The sequence below is a fragment of the Phoxinus phoxinus genome (genome assembly GCF_949152265.1).
Source record: "Phoxinus phoxinus genome assembly, chromosome: 10".
NCBI classification, from domain to species: domain Eukaryota; kingdom Metazoa; phylum Chordata; class Actinopteri; order Cypriniformes; family Leuciscidae; genus Phoxinus; species Phoxinus phoxinus.
The window spans coordinates 21138656-21158720 of record NC_136885.1 but is presented as its reverse complement, the minus strand read 5'-3'; the positions used below and the strand labels follow the sequence as shown (position 1 = coordinate 21158720).

At 37.3% G+C, this 20065-nt stretch overlaps 2 protein-coding genes across 3 annotated transcripts; both read right to left on the bottom strand.

Moving 5' to 3' along the window:
* Positions 1–1248: 1248 nt before the first annotated feature.
* cdh17 (cadherin 17, LI cadherin (liver-intestine)) lies at positions 1249–13462 on the bottom strand. 2 transcript variants are annotated; one of them, XM_079625791.1, is made up of 19 exons: positions 13285–13462; positions 10504–10566; positions 9930–10025; positions 9651–9788; positions 8996–9134; positions 8718–8876; positions 8461–8619; positions 6508–6701; positions 6239–6367; positions 5917–6064; positions 5305–5520; positions 5144–5220; positions 4827–5018; positions 4492–4736; positions 3552–3682; positions 3241–3459; positions 2316–2426; positions 2094–2210; positions 1249–2003 (listed from the first exon to the last, which is right to left on the bottom strand). In XM_079625791.1, the coding sequence occupies exons 1-19, from the start codon at positions 13378–13380 to the stop codon at positions 1915–1917; spliced, it is 2718 nt and encodes a 905-aa protein (XP_079481917.1). In that variant the 5' UTR covers positions 13381–13462; the 3' UTR covers positions 1249–1914. The 2 variants fall into 2 exon arrangements, with proteins under 2 accessions (XP_079481917.1, XP_079481918.1); XM_079625792.1 differs by lacking the exon at positions 13285–13462 and adding an exon at positions 12562–12619.
* Positions 13463–15783: 2321 nt separating this feature from the next.
* Positions 15784–19659, bottom strand: gem (GTP binding protein overexpressed in skeletal muscle). Its single transcript, XM_079625489.1, has 4 exons — positions 19014–19659; positions 17942–18018; positions 17650–17854; positions 15784–17474 (listed from the first exon to the last, which is right to left on the bottom strand). Exons 1-4 carry the CDS (start codon positions 19327–19329, stop codon positions 17197–17199), a joined length of 876 nt encoding a protein of 291 aa, XP_079481615.1. The 5' UTR covers positions 19330–19659; the 3' UTR covers positions 15784–17196.
* Between the last annotated feature and the right edge of the window lie 406 nt (positions 19660–20065).

The following is a 20065-nucleotide window of genomic DNA, read 5'->3' as shown; positions in this document are numbered from 1 at the left end:
ACGCTTAGAAAAGTAGTTTAAATGATCTTTTAATCATGTGTTTTCCCCATTCCCCAAGTTGATAATGTAAACACACAACTCTCCCATCTCTTCACTGGTTGTCACCCATGACACTAGAGTGCAGGAAGACAAGTAGCTCTGTGTGTGTCTGAGTCCAAAAATGGACACAGAACCCCCACCGGATGAGCTCTGGCTAATATCAAACATAAGGTATAACCATGTTTTATACTATTAGGCTACTGCCTGACACACTCCTCCGAGTCCGACCCCTCACTCAAACTATCTCAGTGAGTTCATTTTCTTTTGTTTTTGTGTTTGTTATGGAACATTGCTAAGAGATGGACACATATGAAAGTGATAGATCAGCATGAAGAGATACAGACTAGTAATACTGGCCGAGAATTTACGAGAGTGAGTTTTAGGCATCTCTGGTTTGTTTGATTTGTCGCTGGTATGTTACAATATCTTTTTGACAGTAACATCTGTCTTTTCCAAGACCTGCGATGTATGATAAAACCTTATAGAAACACAGGACATACAATTACATAAGAATTATATAAGATTTGAACTTAGACGCTAAGACTTTACTCATTACAATTATTTACTCTTGAAGAATAAAATATCCTTTATGCTTAAAAGCTATATCTTGCATTATCTTGTCAATGTTTGGTTTTATATTACTATTGCTTTAATATAATCTACTGTACATGTTAACATGTTTAAATATGGGACAATTTTGGATTTATATTAACCCCTTAAGCGGCACCCCCTTTTTTTAATAGACATGAAAATGCACATTCCGAATTTAAATGGTTGTAATTCAAGAATGCTTTGGAATATAGATGTAAGATTGGTGAATCTATTATTTTTTTCTTTATATTCAAAAGATTTTCAGACCTTTTTTTCTAAAAGAATTGAATGGATGCTATCTTTTGAACTCTTGGCATGAAAACAAACTGAGGTTTCTACCATTCTTTCATGATTTTTCATGTTCATCACTATTTCAAAATAAAGATCTGAACACGCCTTAGGAGTATGAAAATATTCTTGTCACAAATTGATAAATTACGGCTCCTCTGTAATTTATTTTGAAAATCTATTACCAAAGGCTATGTAAACTAGAGATTGTAAGCTTTCAAATAATATATAGTTTGTCAAGATTAGTTTAGGTTTAGTATAGGATATTACTGTTTTAAATATGTAATGTCTAATGTCGATGCCAAAATAAGGGGTTAAAAAAAACATTTTACCATAAGATCAAAGTATTACTTTATTTACAGAATGAACAATTTCGGTTTTTCAGTCAAATATGCAAACAAGCTAAAATGTTGCCATTCTGTGATTTTTATACCTTCTTCAATAATGGAATTAGACTGCAGAACCTGACCTTTGGTCCTGCACAAAAACATGCTTTAGAAGAAAAGTCAAAAACAAAAATATCTTGGAAAGATTTTAACACATTTTAGCTGATTCTTGAATAATGGGGAATAAATATAAGAATTTGTTTTTTATAGGTTTAATCCATATGAAATATGACAACATATACTCATGTACAGTACTCTACTGTACCAAAAATATACCACAAATTCCCAGAATGCACCTGGTTTTGTGTTCCCTTTAAACACTAGGGGAAAATATATATCTACTATATAAAGGGGGAAGAAATAAAATATCTAAGTTTAGGTCAAATATTTAGAGCTTTTAAATATAAAATAATTAATAAAACTGCCAGGCCACATGGCAAATAAGTTACTGTTAAAACTGTCAGACGATGTAAATCTTGAACATGCATATTTAATGATAATAAACCACTTATCATTCAAAATAAAGGTGTGTGTGTGTTGAGGGTCATGGATGTCAGTTTGCTTGGGTTGCATACTGAAGAATGTTTGTAGTTGGCATGTCGTCTCGACTCTAGAGCATTACTTTAGTCTCTCCACCATCTGCTGCTCTCGTCTGATCCTTCTTCTTGATTCGGTACACAACAATGACCATAGACAGAACTGGAAGAAGAAGAAAAATCAAACTCAATTTGCTTCTTTTTATGTTTAAATATTAGCAGAGCAAAATTAGTTCCAACAAATCAGTCTTACCGATAAAGCCGAATATTCCTCCCAGTAAGCCGATGGTGCTGCCCATGCTCATCTTCCAGCTGTGAGCTTCTGGCTCCATGTAACAGTAGCCCAATTTAGTGCAGTTACATATACGCACTAAGAGAAACAAATATCAGCTTAGATGTCATATCATGCTAAAGTGCGAGCCTATGAGTGAATTGAATGTTATTTATGAAATACAGAGAGAAAAAATAAGTTTACCATCAAACTTTTGAGTGATACCCATCCCAGCATTGTCTTTGATGTTGATGGGAATGCTGACGTTCTGTTCACTTGAGGGCTTCTTCTTCAGAATCAGCTTCGCTGAGGTTCCTGCAGGCGTCCGAACATTTTTACACATTTACAGCAGTAAATCAATGAAATACAGGAGTCATACAGGAGGGCTTTTCACACTTAAAATAGTGAACGCTGGGTCATTCTAATCCCTGGGTAAACAGAATCCTGGGTTATCTTGCTTCACGTTTCACATTGCAACTAATTTAACAATTAATGGGGGTTAGCAATTAATCATGGGGATTTATAAGCTAATGTTTCACACTGTACATTCCTAAACCTTGGGTTAACATCCTTGTTCAACATATTCGCAGTGTCAGTTTTATTGATTGGATGAACGCAGTACGCGGCTCTTGCATTGCGCATCCTCATATTATATATCGCTGACTGAACTCTGAAGTTCATACTGAATGGACTTTTCAAACTATAAATGTAAGAATGAAACGTTCTCTTCTTCAGTCGCCGCGTTTTCTGCGACCATTTGACATTTTTCCACTCAAACGCTGAAATATAGCCTACTGTTTATACAACTGTATAAACTTTGGTTGCCTGTCCAAAGCAGGTGAATATGAGGCATGCGATGGCTGCTGGTTGCTAAGCATAGGCGTAACATTCGAACACAGCTTTGTTTCTCACTGTACACATTTGGTACCACAGTGCGGCTAACCCTTCTCCAGACCAGGGTTTCAAAACCCTGGGTAAAAAGCGTTGCTAACCCTGCTTCTAATTTAAAATTGTGAAACGTCCCTTAACCCAGGGTTAAAAGCAGGGTTTAGAATGATGATGACCACAGTGTTAAAAGTGCATTAGCTTCTTGTTTTTAGCGTTAGGGTTAAACTAAAAGTCTGCTCACCATCCACAGTTTTGATCTCAAAGTTTGGTGACTTGCGGTTAATTGAGAAGGTGAAAGGCTCTCCATAGGGGTCGCTATCCTTATCTACAGCAGTGAGTGTTAAGGGGGCCATGTCCTGCATGCAGATGAAGTTCTGTTTCCACTGAAGTTTGGGGTAGTTGTCGTTCACATCCTGCAGATGAATATTCACCTTCATCTCACCCTCCTGCTTGTCTCCCTCTGAAAAAAAGCGAAATAGATTGTAATATTTAGCAAATGTCACTGGCCTGGTGAGACATGATGCATCAGTGCTCTCTCTGGTGTGTTCTCACCTGTCTCATAAGCGATGACTGTGAGAGTGATCTGCTCCAACGTCTCTCTGTCCAGAGCAGCTTTAGTCTTCAGCTCACCGGAGTCAGCGTCCAGCTCAAACCAATTATGTTCATCTCCTTCAATCTTAAACCTGACAAACAGAACATTTAAAAGCAGGAATTACATAAAGCATTTAAACAAATTACTAACAAGAGGTATCATACAAGAGTTATTTGCTCCCAGAGAGCTATTTGAAATAACATGGAGTGGAGGTGACCACGAGTCTCAGACCACTGAATAAACAAACTAAAGACTTTAAAAAAAAATATATATTGATGCAAAAAGAAGAAACATTTAAGATTACGCACTATTTCTTGGCCACTAATTAAATATGCAAAAGTTGTGACATTGATCATGTGAACAAAATGTCAGATGATCTTCCATTGAAGCACAAGATACTTTTTAGGATTATCTCAAATCATGCTGGAGAACAAGTTCTACACAAACTTCTGAATAAAAATGTAGTAAAATACCAATAATTTGGAATATAATTATCCAATTAAATGTGCTCTTTGACATTTGTATCTCAATTGTATGTCAAACTACCAATAAAAGTGACAAAGTTTTTTTTTTATCTAGAGCAAAAGACCAGGACCAGGACCTTTAAATTCAAATATCCAGTTCTAAGTAACCAAGGTAAATTTGCATAAACTTTTACCAGCATAGACAGATTTATTAATTCTTTCTTTTCAGATATTATTGCTCCACCACTAGGCTTGGAATTATATGTGTTGTTCAGATCTCTTGCTTTTGTAAGTTTGTAAATATTTTAACAGTTTAGAATGAGTTATAAATAACACAACTGCTGGAACAGAACTCTCTCTCCGATAATGTTGAGAAGCACTGCGAACAAACAATCTCATATATGATCTGGTTATGAGACACAAAACAAAGCATTACTTGATAGTCTTTCCCTCTGGATCCTTGGCTTCAGCTTTCATTATTACGGTTCCAATCGTGATGTTTTCTGGGACATTGACTTCAAGAGTGTCCACATCAAATTCTGGAGGCTCGTCTATGTCCACTAGGTGAATGACAACAACTGCTGTGGCATTTTCATCATATTCCAATCCTTTGATCAGGGGCTCGGGATTACGGGCATCAATCTGAAGGCTGTAGACGCTCTGGAGCTCATAATCCAGTGGCTGAAAATCGAGAATATGAAAACAAAGAAATGTAAAGGGGACAAAAAGCAGAAATGTACAAAGTTTTTGCAATATGAGTCATCTTGTTACCCGAGCGATGTAGACTCTGCCCGCTCCCGTGGCTTCATCAACTTCAATGGCGAGGAGGTTATGTGGGTCTCCAGCGGAGATATGATACTCCACCCTAGAGCTTCCTGTTCCTGGGTCATCTGCATCTGTGGCTTTGATAATGAGCAAAGTGGTGCCCACTTCAGCCAGTTCAGGAACACTGTAGGTCCCATACTGCAACAGGGGAAACGTATCAACAAGGGAAGAGTAAATTACAGGAGAGATTCATTATTCAATAATCCATAGGAAGAGAGAATATAATTGAAGTATTTTAGTAGTAAAACAAAAAATATATATACATCTTTTTTCTCGAAGACAGGGATTTCATTATTGATGTCGATGACCGTGATGATCACTTTGCATTCCGCGCTGTAAACTACAAAAAAGTGCAAAAGTTAGGATGCACATTCTTCTTCATAAATGTTCATTTTCAGTTCATTTGAGTTCAGTTTGCACTTACTTCGATCAGTCACGTTAAAGGTGAGCTCATACTGAGACACCTTTTTCCTTTGAAAGTTTTGATTGGCTACTTTGATTTCACCAGTTAATTGGTCGACGGAGAACATTTGTTCAGACGGCAGGGTAGGTGTCTGGCTCAGGAGTGTGTAGGTTAGGAGTGAGTTCAGTGTGTTCTCTTCATCACTATCATGAGCAGGCAGAACACCAATCGTATTACCTAAAGACATGCATATCATAAAAAAAATGTCATTGAAGAAAAATGGCAAAGTTAATCATTAAAGAATGATCATCCAGTCTGAGACCACATTGAAAATCTGGGATTCAAAACCTAATTAAAACCTGTAAATAGTTTAAAAACATTTTAAACAAACATTATGATGTAAAATTAATAAATGTTTGAGATTCTGTACTTTCTCTAGACATTTGAATTTTGAAAATGAGGACAAAACAAAAACTAAGTTAAGAATTAAAAAATTTCCCCCAAATGTTTTTATTACTATTTCATATAAATATATAGAAGCCTTTTCACTATTAGTCTCACGCTTTTTGGTCATGTCACATGCGCCTGATTTGAATTGATGCAATGTGTATATAAACACTCTCAGTTTATTACCTAAGGGCTCATTCTCCTGCACTTCAAAGACTGCACCTTCATGACACACAGGAGGGTTATCATTCACATCCTCCACCTGCACAACAATCTCCAAGGGTTTTTCCAGCTCAACGCCATGTTCATCTTCCGCTATGGCCACCAATATGTACTAAACACACACACACACATAACTGTTATTAAAGGTCAGGCTTAAAATGCAACACTCGGTTTTATACAATAATTAACAGGGAGTGAAATAGGTTGTAGACCCCTGATGTAGTCTACAAACTGGTATTTTACTATTTCTCTATTTCGATTCAATTTCTCTTGCATTTCTATTTACCATATTTGTCTCTTCTCTGTCCAGAGGACCTGTAACGTAGATCTCTCCATCTCGATTGATGGTGAAGGGGAAGGTAAGTCTTTCTTTCTGTACCAGCCTGTAGAGTGCGGTGGGATCATTGCTGCGCACCTATTAAAACACATATTTCAATACTCACACTTCAATAAAATACAATTATATATATTTTTTTAAATCTAAGTGTATTTTTTAAATCTAAAGTATAGGCGCTGCCTACCATAACAAAACGTTGTTTTTAGATCCAGACTTACTGTGGCAAGATACATAGGGTATTCCTCTTCTAAATTTTCTCTAATGGCAATTGGTACATTGCTGACCCAGAGGTTTTGAAGGATAGCTATGTTGACTCGTGTCGTGCTGCTCAAAGCATTTGGATCTCCCAAATCTTCTGCACGAACAACCAGTACATAGTCTGGATCCATCAGAAGATTCACTTGTCTTCTTTCTGCTCATACAAAATAAACAATCATTCATTATTATTGATTATTCAACTTACACTGAATTTGATTGGCTGAGTGGCATTCTAAGGGGGGGGGGGGGGGGGGGGGGCTGGCAACTGTTAAACAGCAACTGTTTAAGCCTCTCTTTTACCATTTTGCAATAACAATGCCATTCTTTTTACACTGTGGTGTGACTAAATTAAGATTACGATGTATGTTATCTTGGAGATGCAAGAGTTTGCAACAGCATGATATTGTAGGTAAACATTAGAGCGAGCGCACCATGGAGGATGATCAAATAATATCGAAAGATAAACGTTCCAAGAGTAGCTACGAAGGACTTAAAGTTGTTAGTAGCATGATGTTCATTGGTTTGAGTTGGTAATGTGTATCTTGAATGGTGAAGAAATCTGGGTCAAATCCTGCCTCATTTCTGAGACTGTTGTACCGGTAATCTGCACTGATGAGGGACTGAACTGCTTGAGCTCAATTAATGACTGCGTTCTTCTTTACAGCACGTCACACACCAGAGCGAAGTGGTCATCCACTGACATTAACACACCAGTTTAATCTGACTGAGTATGTGAGAGTACTGTAATCAGCTCTCTTCATTTCAACCTCATTCTGAATGACGTGTCCCAAGCCGCGTGCGTTTCCATTACCCCTATCAAATTGCTCAAATTGAAATTGCGAATTGAAAATATGCCCAATGGAAACAAGTAAATTTCGCAAAAACTCCCATATATCGCAAAAGAGTTTTTACGCTCGTATGAGGTGGTTTTTCAGGTAATTCGAAAAAGAAATATTTCGCAAAACTGCAATGGAAACAGTTTTTGCGCATTTACAGGTAACTTGACATAGATGACGCGGTGTGTTTGGACAGAATAAGAGACAGAGTTCTTTATTAAATTCATAAAAGACAAAAGAATTACAGGAATACTGGATTCTAAACCTCAAAGAAATGCCACAACCAAGACCTCGAAGCAGATATGAGGGAGAAATAACCAGAAACACCTCATGTGCCGCTCACAAGTAAAGGGTCTTTCCTTGCCATTAATGCTTGAATAACACGCGCCTACGTCTCCTTCGTTTAATAATAATGGCCAGTGCAGTGGCTGGGATATACATAAACCTACCACTGTCCGTTAGCATGATTTTTGTAATGACTTATCGCGAGAGGAAAAAAATATGTTTTAGTCGCATTACATCGGTTAATGGAAATGGGGTCATTTCGCAATAGTTTGTTGTCGACATTTAGAAAAAAATGCAAAAGTTTTGCGCAAATCTGTAATGGAAACGCGCCTTAGGTACGCCTCTAAGATGTCTGCTAAAGAGCTCTTAATCTGAAAAACACCTGTTGTGTACAAACATCTGATAATGATAAGCGTCTTTAAAAAGCAGTTTTACATATATTTTAAATAATAAACATCTTAAAGACATTTTCTAAATGTCTTTAACATCTGATAGGAAACATTTAGAGACGTATTGCAGATGTAAATGCAGACATCAAATAGACGTCTCCGTGATGTACGTGCTATCAAATTCAGGGGTTCTCTCCAAACAGAGGAAAGAGACTCAAATACTGTTTTCAGTTGGTCCATTTATACATTCTTACTGAAAGTTATGTCTTATTCAAATGCTAGTAAATGATTCTCTGAGTCTGGCATGATTATATGCACAACTTAAACTGTTTTTTCAAATAATTCTGTGAACACAAATCTGTTACATAGCTTGATCATTGTGTGTGTTTCTGTGTGTTCTCACCAACACGCTCGACGCATGTGTAAAAGGGGTTGTTCTCTAGTGGTATGTTGTTCTTTGGAGTGCAGTAGTCCTCAAACTTCTTCCTCAGGACATCAGGACTGCCATGGACCTCCCCGCGGCTGTATTTTACGGCGGGCCTGGCCTTCAGAGACGCTGCTCCTGGAATACAACAGCAATATATGAAAAACAGTTTGGCATTCAACGAAAAACCACTCAATACAAATGCACATTCGAGTGTTTCATGTATTTTGATGTACCTTGTTCTGTTATAAAGATCTCTCCATTGTCTGGGTTTATGCCAAAGTAAAACATGTGTCCGGGATTGGGGGTTTGGTTCGCAATGCTGAATTTCAGTTGAGCGTTTACTGTGTTGGGATCATCCGCATCTGATGCAAACACCTGCGTGAACACAAATCCTGCACGCACACAAGATTAAAAGTACAATGAAAAGTAGGTTCATAGAACGTGTTTAAATTGTAACAGTTTAGAGAATCAGCCAGTTTCAGCATCCAATGATAATGTGTGTGTTTCTCACCTGCAGGCGAATGCTCTCTAACCCTGCCACTGAACTGACTCTCACTAAAGACAGGGACATTGTTGTTGATATCCACAACTTGCAAAACAACAGAGTAAGGCCCATCAACAGTTTCACCATCTGCTGAACGTGCTTCAATCTGAAGAGAAACACATGTTTAGAATTGTTTTTATTGGAATTAATATTAACAGGTCAACATACTTTATGTGTCTTGCGGTGTGACGTGCTACACAATTTAAAACTTTTAAAAATGTTATATATATAATTTTTTATTATTATTAAAAATAATTTTATATCATGATTATGTGGTTTTATGACCCCATATTAACTGAAAGACTACAAAGGAATATACTGCACTTTTACAAATTAATTTTCACTCCACAAAACCATTTAAAATGAACTAGTCAAGGTAATGCGTGGATTAAAAATGGTGGGGAAAAAATGGTGACCAGTTTAAGGACCTAAAGTATAGAACTTCCTTATACATATATTTCACCCCAAAACCCTGTTGCTAAAAAATAATCCATGGATGTGTTATACATCAACAATGTGTTATGTGCATACTAGAAACAAACAACGTAGGCATTTTGTGTCTATTTACAGATCCAGGTGCTTGCATGTTATGTGTAATACATCACACTGCAATAATAATTACATCTAGATGGTGGTTTTTCTCAGGGCTCCATTCCAGAGGACGCTCCAGGTATAGCCAGCCATCCGAAGAGATACTGATCTTTCCTTCAGTCTCTCCACTTACGTGATATGAAGAGACACCTTCCGACGCAGATGTAAACTGAACAAAGAACAGATTTCTAGAATATTTTCAATGAAAACATTCAAAAATATTACTGACGATAGAAACCATACAGGTTCTGCTAAAAATGTCTTGTAGAGACAACTAACCATTCAAACACAAGAACTCAGCCTACAGTACCTGGTAAATGGGATAAGGCACAGGTGTACCCTCTGGCACATCTAAAACTTTATGATCTAATGGCCCCGTTTTGTCCTCCAGACCTATCCCATGAGCCTGAGAGAGGAAAAAAAGAATAATGTGAGAATTTGACTGGTTGCAAAATCACCAATATAGTCAACCACACCATATGTTATCAGTTATCAATCTAGACAGTCATGAACAACATTAGTGGCCAGTATTGTTTCTCAAAATTACATTTCCTTGCAAACACCCTACACTTCTTAATACATTACTGAATAAAGCTACTATATTGTCTTACTGCAACCTATGCAGTAAATAATCCATTAAATGTATCTGTGATGTGAAGGTCGCTGAATATTTGCCCATTTTTGTTGATTATTATTGATGTAGAACAAATCATTTTCCACTGGCTGAATGAATCCAGATTATGTCTGTGTGTTAAGTCTTTGATTAATGGAGTGTGCACGGGAAAAATGGACTTCAGCACAGTTACTCATTTATGGACAGAATGAAAGATTGTAAGGAGACTACAAGGTCACCAAGTTAAAATCCTACTCGCACACACACTTACAATGCTGACGAGAAGGGTCAAGTGTAGCAAACGTGCACCTCTCATCGTCCCGAGCAACAAAATCTGATGGAAAAGATATGAAAACATTGCCTTTAAAACACCTTTACTAGTTACTACAAAAGCAATTATCATTTATAGCAGTGACATTTGTTTGTCAAATAACTTTATCAGATGGCCATTCCCTAACATAATGGCTCATGCTGTGCAAACAGCAATGTTAAAGAATACTTTGGAGACACAAGGTGTCAAAAATGGTAATTACCATTTGCCCAGTCATGAGGAAATAGAACCATCTGCTTATTTAATGTTAAACTTCAGTCAATGATTATCAGCGAAAAGTACTATTCAACCAGAAGTCCTGAGTAATATTTTAAAACACCACGATTATTTCAGCGTATTAAAAAGATGGCTTTTATAGGTGTGTATACTGGAATTTCCTATTTATTTCCCTCTATTATGAAACAAATTTGTGTATATTTTGTCAGTGTGTCTCATATACATACAAATCGGGGATTGTGTGTGTGTGTGTGTGTGTGTGTGTGTGTGTGTGTTCATGAATCGCAGCCCATAAAAAGGTTATTTAAAGGGCACTTGGCATTCTAGTGTGGGTGGCGTCCTGTGCCAGACGCACTGACTAAGTGTGTGTCACTGCTGCATCACAGTTTATTACATTTAACAATGTCTGTGCTGCTGACAGTCATATTACAAAGCCTTTTAAACAAATTCTCCATTAAATAATTATGTACACGTGGACATGTTTCTTCTTTCTTTGTCTGATTTCCTACCAATTGCATTACATGATGAAACAACAGTGCATTTTCAGGTTAATTTCTCAGTTTCAAAGAAACAGATTGTCAGTTGATTCTCAAATTACATGAAAACTTTATGAAGATGATTAGTTTCTCAATTTATTGGTTTCTCAATTTAACATATCAGTGGAAAACAAAATTGTTGAAAGTAATCTGGTTGCCTCAAAATGTTGAGTTCACTGAAACTTTGAAAAATGTTAGAACAATATTAATGATTATTAGACACGTGGTAAATGAAAGTAAGTTGCAGACCACAAATTAATACAGGAAGTTGTGAACAGGCGTGTTTATCTAGATAAACAGTAAACAGAATTATCTAGAAATGTTTATCTGATCACACACAATGTGTGTGAACAGATAAACATCTCTAGATAAATCTGATTGTTTTAGTTGCAGTTTGAGTCCATCCAAGAGTAGATTAAGCTGTGTCGGCTGGTCTGTACTGAAATATTCTATTGAAATAAGCTGTAAGGTTTAGTGCTTTACTGATACTGGATTTTTATTTCACTTGTATCTGTCGGATCTATTGTGAAAGACAGACACGCCTTGAGACAGATGTGACACAAGGTGACATTGAAGTTAATGTGACCTCTGATAAGCTACTTTTGCTTAAACCGATTGTTTCCTTATATCTTATGTCTACATAAGGAATCAAGACATTCTGATGCACAAGCTGAAATCAATACTCATGCTCTATGTTATAAATACCAGCTCAAAGAAGCAGCTGTAAGAATGAGAGTAACGCAAATGGGAACATTTTCAAACTGAAAGTGTTTTAAACCGAAACCAGTCGATTCAAACAACATATAACAATGTATTTATCCATTAGCGTGAGGTTAGATAGATATAAACAAAAGTAACGTTTTTAGTATCGAGGTATGAGAACAAGAGGCCTTGCCTTCCAGCCAAAGCTTGTGACCTCTGATGACATTCTAACAGTATATGAGATCAAAGAATATCAAAGGCCCACTTGTATCTCTAGAAAATATGCTCATGCATACGTTCGCACCCAGAATGCAATTCTACAATGCTACAGCAAGTTGCGATAATCTTTAAATGCCCTTCCACTGGTCTACACCCTTCTGAAAGCACTGAGCAAAGTCAAACAAGATCACAGCCGGTTGTAGGCAGCGGAAGCATCGTCGCAAGGCAAATTACGTATTGGTAACTAAAAATGTATACTTTTATAATCAGCCTAAACTAAAAAGACAACTAAGAAGAAATAAAAGAAAGGATAAGACACACAGACCTCTCAGCAGAGCTCCTCTCTTCTCAAAAGACTGAGGTTTCAGTCTTGCAGAGTTTCCTGCTCAAGTCAAAGTTTAACTCTACTTTATTGAGGCTAATCATTATCTACTGATTCACCATGAAGGGGAGTGGACTGTAAATGTAGTGTATTTTATGGCACCATTTGGGGTATAGCAATGTTAATGTGTAAACATCAAGCATTTAATTAAAGTCACCATATTTTTATGGAATATTGCAGTATTTATTATAAATGACTCATCCATTCACTTTTATTTGAACCCATGTGCCTTCAAATGACGTGCCCTCCCACTTGCAGTGACACTTTCTCTTCTCTGATGGCGTGTTTACTGGTGCGAGGGCGGGACATCCTGTCACTCATATGAGATCACAGCAATAGCACCCAATCAAATGCAGATGGACAAAATCCCGTCCAACGTTTTTTCTTTTTCAAGAAGCCGTTTCACTTGGGATATACGTCACAATAGAGAAGAAAAGACTATCCAACTTCATGCCGACTTAAAAGGACACACAACAAGCACTCATCCACAATCTCGTCCATGTGACTTCCTCTGTACTTTAATATTTTCTATGCAAGATGATTAGAACACAGGGGACAAAGCAAAATTCTGAACAAATCAATCTTAAACAAAAAGAGAAAACATCTCTGAGAACAAGCTGTGACAGATGAAAATCACTGTACATTTACAGACAGCGTAAAGGTCACCTTCTTCACAGCTGTATGTTCACAATCTTGAGTAATACAGGGCTGCAATCTTTGGTCCTTGATCTTTTGACGGACTCTGGCTTGGTTGTTCTCCATGTTTGAGTCTCAGTTCTTCTGATACTGAAAATGAAAACATTTGCAAGAACTTCTATTAGTATTCATCAATGACACTTAAAGGAATAGTTCACCTAAAAATAAAACTTCTTTTTCTCACCCCCATGTCGTTCCAAACCTATGGCTTGCTTTCTTCTGTGGAACACAAAATATAATACACATAAAATATATTTTATTTTGTGTTCCACAGAAATAAAAAAATAATTTGATGATTTAGAATGATTTGAAACAATATGATTAAGTGACAGCTCACTTTTTCTCAGCAACACTTAGGCCTATATAATATAAATGAAAGCAAAATAATACTGTAAGACATTAGCTTCTGTGAAATCTATTGTAATGACTTCCTGTAAAAGTGATTCTTTACATGTAAATGTATATGGCTAAAGGCACCTTGAGTGGCAGTTACTCGAGAAGTTCCCATGCTTTTCCACTGACTAATTATTATGCAGCCGTAACAGCAAAATGGAGAGAAGGACGAGGGCAAAGATTAAGGTTAGGGATGAAGATATTTACTGCAGGCATCGGTACTAAAACAGAGAAACCTGTTGCTGATGATGTGAACTTTTTCATTTTTCAATAACATTGCAACACTGTTGGTGTTTTTAAAGTTTGCTGTAACACAGTCCACCTGCTGCCTAACAGATCTGACAGGAAATGGCCTCAAAATGAGCAATACCTGACAATCTGCTAGCCTGCCTCACTCAATGTGTACAGCAAGTACACAGAAATACACAGGCAACACAGCTGCCTAACTAGCTTCAGTCGTACACAGTTTTGACACATACACTGCATTCATAATTATTTAATATTGTTCACACGGCAGTGATCACACATTGAATGTGTCATTAATTTGCCCTTCTCACCTTTGAAAGGGAAGTAGGAGGAGTGTTTCTGAAGAAATGTAATACACACATATATTCAGTAGGGCTGAAGCTGTAATAAAAAGACTGTGCTGTACACATAATCATGTTAATTATCGTTATATAGAGAGAATTATCTTTATATCTCACTTTACAAGTCACTTGCAATGACTTAGATTAATAAATGCTTTAGAAGTATTTTTCATTGTTAGTTCATGTAGTTATCAAATGTTAACAATACCTATTGTCACAAATGTTCTTACTTGATTGGTAACCTATAGTATCTTTGTGTTAAATTGGTCAAAATACTTATACATTTATTTTTAATATATTTTCAGCATTAAATTAGATATTAAATCCCAGACTTTCAATGTATATTCAAACTTTGGACTATTTTTAATTGTATGTTGGTTGAAAACACACTTAATTGACACTTTAAAAAGGATTGATAGGGTACATTTATGTAACGACTGAGACAAATCAGACACAATCATTTGTTATATTTAACAAATAATCTTTAAAACTCACTCTGGGATCTATGGTCCCTTCCCCCCAACAAGGGCAAGAAGGGTCTTGGTTACCATGAGATCGGATCAGATAAGTTGGTTTTATTGCTGTTAAAAATGTGGTCACGTGGAAAAAGAGGCCATAGGAAAGACCCACAGCCCTTAAAACAAGACTTTCCTGCATCAATTTATGGACGAACTGATCTATGAACATGCACCCCAGGACACTGTGTGAATTATTTACTGTCTTGTGTACTATTATGTCTTTGATACTACAGTATGTATTTTATGATACAACTAATGGTCAATGTAACCCCACACTATTGTGTCTCCTATCTAATTAATACTCATTTAATGACTCACACATTAGTCTACATCACCTTCTTTTAGAATGCAGTGTGTGTTTGTTATATCTATCTGAGTATAAATGGACACAAACGGCCGGGCTTATGTCTGACCACACTTGAGATAGAGTAATAAATCCTCCCAACAGAGGAATCTCCCGCTTGGAAATTCCCCCTTTCTTATTGGTTGAGCCAACCCTGAAAGCTGGGACCTTTCTCTTTAAATGGTCTCTACACAAGCCCTTCTGTCTCTTGGCCTTCTCTTGTACGTTCGGGTTGCTGTCCTGCGGGGCCGCACCAGGTGCCAGGCCCCAGGGCAGCAGGCCTTGACTCACAAACAGCCATGTGCTCATTCGGGAGAGAGAGGACTCTCCCAGTCACAACAGAATCAAGGACAACCTCAGGAGTTTGGCACAACATCTTCATTCAATGCAGAAGAAGTCAATCGCAACTCCCACCATCAACTCTTCCGACTTCCTCCCTTCTTCTGTTTGCTCTGCATGTCTTCTCCGGCCCAGGGCCGGCAAGCCACAATCTGCACTCCAGCCATGGGAACAGAGTCAAACCAACCACGCAAGTTCATCACCATTTCTTCAGTCAACGATGAAGAAATCGATTGAGACTCATGGGATCATCAAAAATCCTTTTTCAGGAACTTTACACGAAATGTTTCACTGCAAAGGCCATGCAAGTATACATTTAATGAGGTGCTCTGAAAATGATGAGCAGATGGTAGATAAATGGATCTTTTCCATAGTTCCATTTCCTGTTTCCGGGTTCATTCTGTCACACGCCATTTTACCTGTGCATCATAATGTATATGTGTTTAGTTTAGTTATGTTTGTGATTTAGTTAATAAAACATGTGCACACTATGTATTTGGTTCTGATTCTCTGCTTGAAACAAGGTTTATTTTACGATTTAGATTTGGGCTCTTAGTAGTACTGTACAGTAAAAAAAAACATTTCCCTCCCCCGGAAATGAACATTTCTTAGAACAAATAAACAATTAACACTGAGTGTTCATGGGACGAGCAGGTGAATTGATTGTAATATTATAACAAGTTATGATTGATTATTCATATTTCTTTAGAGATAATTTGATTTACATGTACCCTAAACGTTTTTTGTGCATTTTTCACAAACAGACGGCAATGTTGTCAAAAGGAGGCCCATTCACAAGTATCCACGAAAATGTCTAAAAACGCTGTATTATGCATGTCAGGCCAGTAGTCAGTGATGTCACTACACGCCTGGACTGACCACATATGCATGACTTCACCCTTTTCACAAATTTGCGTTATAAAAAAAGAAGTTTACATGAAAATGGTATAGTTTTCAAAACATTGAAAGCCGTTTTCAAAAGTTTGCATTTTCAGGCCCCCAAAAAGCCAGTGTCGTGTAAATTAACGGCCAAAAAGATTTTTTTAAACTGTGTTTAGTAAACAGCCCCTTAGCCAAATGCAATGCATTTAAGACAAATACAGCATCTGTATCATAATACCACACCACAGTAACAGCTGGTTTATATTTTCATCAAGGTTAATGTATTTTCAGCTTTTCTGGATGTGTGCACTTTCAAAAAGACTAAAGCATTTCTGATTTATCATAAAAAAACTAAATATTTTTTTTTTTTTGGATGCTAACACTCAAACTGAGCAAAAGTTGGAAAAGACTTGTTTTTATACACACACGCACACTCACACGCACGCACACACACACACACACACACACACACACACACACACACACGGTACAACAAAGAGTTCTTACAATTCAAAAACAAACCATCAGGAAAATCATTAAAAAAAAATAAAAGGATTGGTATTGACTTGTTGGGGCTCCCACAAAAACATATGTGTAGCCTACTTCATGGATTTTGAAAAGAAATGGGTAACACTAGAGCATTCTGTCCTTCACAGAGGGAGCGAGAAGCCTGTAATCATTGCTCTTCTAGAACAGTCTAATATAGACATACATGGCTTTCTTAAAACAACTTACAGTAAAACAAGCACTTGATCAGATACTTCGCACCCAAACTTCATTCAATACAATTAAAACATTCAGAGCAATTCGAAGTCACACACTACAGACTCATCAGGTCATGACATGATTTCGACTTGAGTTTGAAGGCTGCTTGCTTGTTCTTCTTAGCAACCAATCTGTTAATGAAACGCTTTGCTTTCTTTGGGAGACTCTCCCGACGTTTTTGAAGAGAACAGCGCCTGGTGAGGGTCTCCAAGCTGTCTCTTCGTAGACGGAGCTGGCGGATGATGCCCTCAAACAGCGGCCAGACGTTGTGTTGCATTGCTGCTGACGTCTCAATGAACTTACAGTCAAAGACAGCAGCAGACGCACGACCCTCTGAAAAATAAGAGTGGAAATCAAGTATAAAATGAACATTCTCAGTGATGTAAGCTAAAACAAATAGTACTTTAACAATCCCATAAGAAGATTAAATAGGCTGGTTTTAATGCTACTGAAGTAACTTTATTTAAGATGAGGAGTAGAGCCGCATTTAAAAGTTTTATATACTTACCACTAATGGACACTTCTCGGCAGCGGACCAGGTCACATTTATTTCCGACCAGGATGATTGGAGTGCGGTCAGCTTCACGTTCCCGCCGGAGCTGAATACGAAGTTCTGATGCGTGAAGGAAGCTTGAACGATCTGTTATGGCATAAACTATAATGAAAGCATCTCCTGTCTGCAAACATCGCTCCTGCGTCCAGCTGCCCTCATCCTGACGGACACAAAAAGTAGAATGTCTCAGAACCTCTCATCAAGTAGCCTATATTAATATAAATTGCTGACAAACTAAAAGTGTTACCTGTGAATCCCACATGTCGAGAAGGGTAACGGTGGCCCTCTCACCGTCTACTGGAATTGTCTGCTCAAATACTTCACCTAACAACATTAAAAAAGGACAATGAGTTGAAACAAGCTAAGGTTATATGAATACTGGCCATTAAATTATAATCTGACCTACTTTAAGAAAGTATATGAATTATAGCTTATAATGACAATAAACAAATCTTTATTTGAAGGTTTCAGTGCAATCTAAGGTTTGTCTTGCGACTTTGTAATGAATTATTCCTGACTCTTACATCTGAAAATATGACCCTTTAATGTTTCTTAAATGTTTAATTATACAATTATGATGGAAAAAAAATAATTTACAATCTTTATAAATATAATCGCTATAGGCTTAAAAAGATAGTTCACCCAAAAATGAAAACTCTGTCATCAATTACTCATCCTAAAGTTCCAAAATCTGTATTATGAATTTCTTTCTTCTGTTGAACACAAATGAAGATATTTTAAAGAAAGTTTATGGGCCCCATTAACCTCCATTTTTTCTCTCTCCATAATATGGAAGTCAATGTGGCCCATGTTTGGTAACTGAGATTCATCAAAATAAATTCATACAGCTTTTGGAACATCATGAGGGTGAGTAAATGATGACAGACTTTTAATTTTTGTTTGAACTGTCCCTTTAAGACTGTAAGTGGAAAGGTATAAACTATGGAATAGTCGCCCCAACTTTATCTATTTTTACTCTTAAGACTTTTTCTTTGGCATTAGGCTACTTTAATATAGGCTAGACTATTTTATAAACTTCTTGTTTCATGGTTTTACTTTCATGCGTTAATTCCACCTATTTTGCAGCTTGTCTTTTATTGTTTGTAAATGTTGTTTTCTGTTTTTTTACTTTTGGTTTTCTTTTGTAGGCTAGGCTACTTCTGGCACTTTGGTCAACTTCGGTTGTTTTTAAATTGTGCTTTATAAATAAACATTGTATTGTATTGTATCAGTGCCACTTTGTGATTTTTTGCGATTGACTTAATATCGCTGTGAACAGTTGGAGTATAAAAGAAAAGTCAAGTGAATTGTCAACATACCTCCATACAACTCGCATTCGCTGCCCATGCTGTCAGACGCCCCAGCGAATATACTGGCGAGCGCGGACTTCCCGACACCGTTGTCTCCAAGCAGGACAACAGTGAAGGGTCCAACCGAAGCTGGAGTCGCAGACTCGTTCGAGAGAGCGGAGTCTGAAGAGGCGGACGAGCAGGAACTGGACCGGGACATACCGATGTCGGGGTGCGCGAAAGCATCACTCAGCAGCTGCCCACCGTCCGTCCCGCAGATGCTCCACCGGTGCAGGTGATGCTGAACGCGAACGCTGTGGCGCCGCATGTTCGCCAGCAGGGTCATGTGTGCAATTCGGTTGGTTAAACGACGGCTCTCTCTTTGAGTGTGACTGAAGCAAAGAATGAACGGACGATGCAAAATTGTGCTCCAATAATAGATTCAGTCCCATCCAGCAGAAACCTGCTTAGCAAGAAGATCTAATTGCTCTTGGCTTCGTTGTCTTCAATTAAGCGCACCTGAATAAGGATTGTTTTTTTTTTTTTTTTTCTCAGGCTGGTAATCCTGTCCGTCTAGCTATATTTTGCGCAGTAATGTGCTTTGAGCTCTCAGAGCAGTTCATGGTTATATTAAGGTCTCAGTAGCAATGAGGATTTCCTTGACGTCACTTCTCCCTCCCAGTGAGCTTCAGCGGGTCTTTCCTTATACCGCCCGATGGGTGAACCATGCTCGCTTCGAAACGTGGGAAATTTAGGGAAATTTGTGTATTTTGTCCAAAATGTAAGCTTAAGATATTACATAATTTGATAATATTAGCAACTGATTTACCGATTAAGTTAGCCTATTAATCACAATCATTCTATTCTATTAACAGTGTTACCTTTTAAGTGTTGTATGTCCTATCTTTAATACATTATTCATTTCCACTTTCCATTATTATAACATTACCCTTAATACATTCTCACAAAGTCTTTATATATGAAAATATATAACTACCTTTATATTTCAGGAAGGGATGAAAGAGGATGATCATGGTTGGGGTTCCTTGACCTCATATTTTTTTAAAGTAATAATTCTCAAG